At 33.4% G+C, this 6,806-nt stretch overlaps 1 protein-coding gene across 2 annotated transcripts in view; it reads left to right on the top strand.

The window, feature by feature from the left end:
• ACSS3 (acyl-CoA synthetase short chain family member 3) overlaps nt 1-6,806 on the top strand; it is a 156,084-nt gene that overhangs the window by 131,941 nt on the left and 17,337 nt on the right. For both annotated transcript variants that reach the window (XM_011374866.2, XM_011374858.2), the window contains one exon: nt 1,795-1,917. In XM_011374866.2, the coding sequence (XP_011373168.1) occupies nt 1,795-1,917 (123 nt within the window). The remainder of the gene's footprint in view (nt 1-1,794; nt 1,918-6,806) is intronic.

Raw genomic sequence — 6,806 nt, forward strand, 5'->3', positions numbered from 1 at the left:
GATGCCTGCTCCATTGGATTCCCATGCACAGACCAAGAACACGTTGTCAGAACTGTACGCTGTCTTTAGGGCCCCTTTACCTCCTCTGCTCCGAGTTATGTGACCAAAATTCATTTGGCTTGCCAGATCTTGTATGTTTTCCTCCCTTTACCTATTTTTGACATTTTTTCCTAAGTGTTCTCAGCTCTTTATTTTAAAATCCCATTTTAAAATACAGATACAGGATATCAAAAAGTGTCTTCCTGTTTTCTGTTTGTCATTTACCTATTACTCTGTGCCACCATTATGTGTTTTGTGTTTATAACAGCACTTTATTGATAATACATGTGAGGGTGCCTTTCTGCTTTCTTTTCACTTCTGTTTCCCTGACAGAGATACCTGGTCTTTGTTATGCACTAGGTAAAAAGAATGATCAGAATTTCATTAAAGAAAAAAAAAAAGCAAGTCTAAGTATTTAGCATTCTATCTTTTTTTATTTGTGAGTGAAGGACAGCTAACCTAATCAACTAGACAAATGACAAGAATTAAAATAGCTTCCTTTAGAAAGAGATTTCAGAGTTAAATGACCTCAGTAGCCAAGATTAAACATGTCCCTGAGGGACTGTGGCAGGGAAGATTTGTCAGTGTAGTTGACTCCAGTCAGCCCAATCTATCTACTTGATGGGCCACTGTTAAATCTTCAGAATATGGGTATGATTGATTGCAACCTGAAAATGGCAAATAATATATGCATGTGGTTTTAACATGATCACCTTTAAGATTGAAAGCTCCTTTAAAGCTCCAGTTTATGGTTAAACTGTAAGTACTGACTCTATACTATCTCATTACTCTGACCTCAAAGCTCTCATCTCAGGGGTTAATAATAGCACTGAAGGGCTGAGTAACTTGCCCATAGCTTAGAAGTAACAGAGCTAATATTTTAACCCATATAGTGTGGTTCCAGATTCCATACTCTTTAACTATACTCCAGATTGTCTCTCTAATAGTAATCTCAGTAGTAATTGCAATAAGAGTGCCAATTATTGAGTGCTCATGATGTGCCAGGGTCTGCCCTCTTTATATATACCACCTCCTTTATGCTTCACAAAACACTTATAAGGCATAGTTCGTTACCCCATTTAATAGAGGAACATGCTGTCAGAAAGATTAAGAAACACAAATAGTGACTCACTGGGATTTTCCATAGGTATCAAATAACTCAGAAGCATTAGGGAGGTAATATTCCTTTCTCTCTACTCATTCTTGTTTCTTCATTCTATTGTGACTTCTGGACCAGTGAAGATGTGCTGCTACTTTGAGTTGATTAAAAATTAAATTTCATACTTACTACTTAACTGTATTTCACTGAAGCTCAAGTTCAGTCCAAATTTGTGTTAATAAACTGTCCTCTATTTTGTAATTATTCATAGAGAATTTTAAAGCTTTTAAAAATTAACACAATTAAAGCAGAAATCTACCAGAGCATTACTTTGCAAGACTGAAGTATATTGAAAATATTGAGCTATTACTTCTCAATTACAAGAAAGAAATTGGGTTCATAAACTTTACAACTCTTAAGTTCAAACACTTAATTTGAACTTATATAAGAACACTTCAATTTATTCTTGGTTATTAAGGGAGCAAAGAGATTCTAGTAAGCTTTCAAAAGTAATTTCATTCCATAGGCTAGTTATGAAAAAGTCAAATGCATTCAATAAATTCATTTCTATCACATTTTATATTTTACCAAGCTTGAAAATGATTGCATTACCTAATAGTACATGCTAATTAGACATTATTTATTCTTATTTTCAGGGATACTATGACACCATGGACGCTGGTTACATGGATGAAGAAGGCTATTTGTATGTTATGTCTCGAGTTGATGACGTGATAAATGTTGCAGGTCACAGGATTTCTGCAGGTGCCATCGAAGAGGTAGCGATGAGTATTGGTCTTCTATTTTAGGCAGTGTTTAGAAACAGCTGAGCTGAAGTCAATATTAAGGTTAGCTCATTCCACCTGGAAAGTTACCATACCCTTCATTTGAAGCAAAGGCTAGGTTAGTATCTTTCACCTCACTTCCTCTCCTGTGAATTTTAACCTCCTCCTACTTCTGCATTCCTATCTGGGTTATAGCGAGGGATTTTAAGCACTTACATCTTATGAGAGAGTCTATATACATTTGCTTCTTGATACTTGCTACTTAATTGCTTTTAGCATCTTGATTTGCTCCTGCTTGAAAACCAGGTTTGTATATAATCTTTAAGGTGTGTAAATTTCCACATTTTATTGTACTCTTAAATCCTGAGAATTTTTTTCCAAGGTAAGTTATACAAAGTCCCCAGAAGAGTTTTAAAAAGCTTTTTAAAATTTTCACCTTTACATAAAGTAAAATCCACCTTTTTGTTGTTATACAATACTGATTTACTTATATAGATTCAGAAAAGATAAAGAAAAATTTCAACACTGCCAAAGAATTCCCTTATAATACCACCTTAGTATTCTAACTCTCCCTATGCTTAACTTCTGGTTACCCCTGGTTTTTCTCTGTTCCTATGTTTTTGCTTTCTCTAGAATGTCATATAAATGAAATAATGCAGTATGTAAGCTTTTGAGACTGGTTTATTTCCTTTAGGAAATACACTTCAGATTCATCCAAGTTGCCATATATCAATAATTTGTCCTTTTATATTGCCGTACAGTATTCCATTGTGTGGCCGTACTAACAATTCCCCCTTTACGTGATGTTTGGATTGTTTCTATTTTGAGACAAGTATAAATAATGCTGTAATATACATTCAAATAAAGTTTTGCATGTGTACAAAAATTACTTTTCACTTCTCTAGGATAAATACCTACAGTTGGCTTACTGGGTTATGTGGTTATATGGTTATTCGTTTAGGCTTGTAAGAAACTGCCAAATTGCTTTCTAGAGTGGCCATGCCATTTATCATTCTCAACAGCACTGCTTGAGGTTTCCTATTTCTTCCATCCTTATCAGCACTTGGAATTGTCGTCATTCTTTATTCACACCATTCTAATAGATAGGTAATAGTATCTCACTGTGCTTTTAATTTGCTTGTCTATAATGACTAATATGTTGGACATCTTTTCACATGCTTATTGCCATCTATGTATCTTTTTTTGGTGAAATATTTGTTAATATCTTCTGCCCATTTTTTTTAAAAAAAATCAGGTTGTTTTCTTATTGTTCAGTTTTGAGAGTTCGTTAGATGTTCTAGATATGTCCTTTGTCTGATATGATATTTGCAAATATTATCTTCCAGTCTATGACTGGTCTTTTTTAAAAGTGTCCTTAATAGAGTGAAATTGTTTTTCTTATTGATAAAGTCTAATTCACCAAATTTTTCTTTTATAGATCATGATTTAGTGTTGTATCTAAGACTTCTTTCTTAACTCAAGGTCATAAATATTTTCTCCTTTGTTTTCACTTAAGAGTTGTATAGTTTTACATTTTACGTTTGTTTTATTGTTTTACATTTTATATCAGTTTATATTTACATTTTGAGGATTTTTTTTGTACATAACGCCAGATGTAGATCGAGGATTATTATTATTTTTTTAAATTTGGATGCTAATTATTCCAAGCATCATTTGTTGAAAACACTGGCCTTTTTCCATTGAATAGCCTTTGTACCTTTGTCAAAAATCAGAGAACAATATTTGAGTGGATCTGTTTCTAGAGTATCCCTTCTGTTTCATTGACCTATGTGTTTATCTTTTTCACCAATACTATTTTTTCTTGATAGTGTAGCTTTATAGAGTATCTTAAATTGAATAATGTCTACATTTGTTCTTCTTTTTCACAATTGTCTTGGGTGTTCTAGTTTTTTTTTTTCTTTTCTTTTCTATGTATATTTTAGAATGAGCTTTTTGATTGTTACAGTAATTCCTACATGGATTTTGATTGACATTGTGTTAAATCTATATTAATTGGGAAAAATTGTTATCTGAACTATACTGAATCTTCCAATAAACTTTCTATGTCTCTCCATTTATTTAGGTCTTTTCGATATGTTTCATCAACATTTTATACTTTTTAGTTTACAGATTCGGAACATATTTGTTAGATTTATTCCTAAATATTTATTTTTCAGCTATTATAAATGTTTAAAATTTTGGCTTCCAAATTTTCATAGTTAGTGGATAGAAATATTGTTGATTTTTATAAACTACTATGTATTATGTGATCTCATTAAGCTCTCTTATAAATTGTAGGCTTTTTTGTTTGTATTTGTGGATTCCGTGAGATATCCTGTGTAGATAATGTTATCAGTGAATAGAGATAGTTTTAGTGTTTTCTTTTCAATTTGAATGTATTTTTTGTTTTTCTTGCCTTCTTGAAATGGCTATAACTTCTGGTATGATACTGAATAAGAATGGCGTGACCATATATTCTTGTCTTGTTCATTATCGTTGGGTAAAAGCATTTAATATCTTAACATCAAAAATGATATAGGTTTTTCTGTAGATGGTTTTTATCAAATGTGGAACTTTCTTTCTATTCCTAACTTGTTGAGTATTTTTTTGTTTTAAATCTTGAATGAATGTTGAATCTTGTCAAATGCTTTTTATGCCTCTATTGATATGATCATGTTTTTTTTTAAGCCTGTTAATATAGTGAATTACATTAATTAATTTTCAACTGCTGATCAGACTGTCATTGCTGGGATAAAGCTCACTTGGTTGTAATGTATTATTGTTTTTATATATTGATTTTTAAAATTTATGGTAATTTTCCTTGTTTTGAAGTCAGCTTTGTGTGATCATATAGTAGTTTAATGTTTTATGAATAATGTTTGAATCATTTATCTTTTTCCATCCTTTCATTTTTAATCTTCTGGATCATCATGCTTCCTGTGGATTTCCAGTAGGGAGCATTTAGTTAGCTCTTTTTTATTTTTATCCCATTAGACAATCTCAATTTTTTAACTGGTGTTTTTAGACCATTTACATTTAAATTAATTATTGATATGTTTCTGTCTACTAGATTTTTTTATTATTTTTTGAATTTTCTCTTTTTTATTCCCCCCGCAATCATCTTTTATCATTTCTTTTAAGTCATTTTGGTTCTATTTTTTTGCTGTTTCCATTTATTCCAAAAGGACTTGCCCCTATTTCCTGGGCCATGGTTTCTATGGATTTTTAAATAATATCTTTGTTAATTTTACCCTGAATGTGCAAAAGTTGTGTTCTGAGTCCAAGACAGATTTCTTAATAAGGGTGTTTGCACAATTTTACTCCAGATCTTATTCCTATGTGACTCAATAAAAGCCAATTAGAAATTTTCCTATATCAGTGGCCAGATACTCCATTGATGAGAAATAAGGAAAATTAGTTTTCTCTGCTTATAAAGAAGAAAGAGACATCTTTCACCCCTCCTGAAAGAGTCTCCTTGGAATCCTAATGGCCTCAATCCAAACTTCAACTCTTTGATATATAAATAAAATCTCTTCAGGAGCCAGTGTGTCTCAACTTCTACAACCAAGAAATGTTCCCAAGTTCTGAGGCTTCAGCTTCTTTGACAGGTAAATACCTAGGAAGATATAGTGAGCCAGGCTCCGAGCACTTTAGGAGTTTAACGTAGTGTCTACTCTATCATCTTTTGGTCCTCCCAGGGAAACTAGGAAAGTTTTATTGTCCTATTAGAGACAAATGGCTATATATCTAATTCTCTTGATGTTTGAAGATTCTCAGGAGGCTAGAGATTTTTACAGGAGCAATGAGAAATTCAGGAAAGTTTTATTTCCCTACAGTCGTAATAGCCGCATTAAAATCTTTGTCTGGTAATTCTAACATTTGGGTTATCTTGGTTTTGGAATCTGTTGATTTTCTTTTTTCTTAAGAGGTGTTTAGTTTTTCCTCATTTTTTTATGGCCAGTAATTTTGAATATTACATTATGAGATTCTGGACTCTGTTTAAATCGTCTGGATTTGTGTTTTGTGTGTGTGCATGATTCTTTTTTTATTTTAGCAGGTGGTCAACTCAGTTAAGATCAGAGTACATCTCCTTACCCACTTCCTGTGGACTGTGGTTCCAATGTCAATTCAGTTTTCAAAGCCTTTGCAGTGCTGTTCTGGTCCATTTTACTTGTGTCTCTCCCAGAGAATAATGTGAAATTTAAGTGTTCAGAATCTTCTTTGTGCTGATTCTGGTTGGATTCATGCATGCACAAATTCAGTGTAGGCTCAGGACTTTATACACAGATTTAAAGTATTTCTTCCTTTAGCTTCTTCATCTCCATGATGTACTCCTCACTTTTTGATTTTGAAGGCTCCTCTTCCAGCTCTTCTGGGTAGAAAGCCAGAGCTTTAGCTTCCTCACATTCTTGCCAAGGTTCAATCTCGCAAAGTTTACCTCTACAGTGTCCCTGAGGAGAAGGGACTCTGTCTTTTTCCTAGCACTCGCTTGGAATATGGAAAAGCAAGTCAACAGGAATCCACTCGCAGAGACTGTATGGCTACTGGTGTGGAGGGCAAGTGGCACTGAATCTTTCCAGGCTCTCTTGGTGTAGGGTATATGGCATCAACAGGGTTGCTACAGTTCTGTATGAAGGAAGAAGAGCACTGCTCCTTTGCTGGAGTTAATCTGGAGTAGGGAGAATAAAATCAAAATGATTCTGTGTCCCAGATCATCTGCTGCTTTTTGCTGGACTTCTGGCTAGACACAGCAGGCATTTCTTGGGGCTTTTTTGTCTCTATTCATTGGCAGTATCATGTTTTGGATTACTCTAGCATCTAGGCCCAATATATGGGCGGCAAAACCGATGAACAAACAAACCATAAGAACAACAAACATTAAA

Source organism: Pteropus vampyrus, unplaced genomic scaffold (assembly GCF_000151845.1).
Source record: "Pteropus vampyrus isolate Shadow unplaced genomic scaffold, Pvam_2.0 Scaffold9, whole genome shotgun sequence".
Taxonomy (NCBI): domain Eukaryota; kingdom Metazoa; phylum Chordata; class Mammalia; order Chiroptera; family Pteropodidae; genus Pteropus; species Pteropus vampyrus.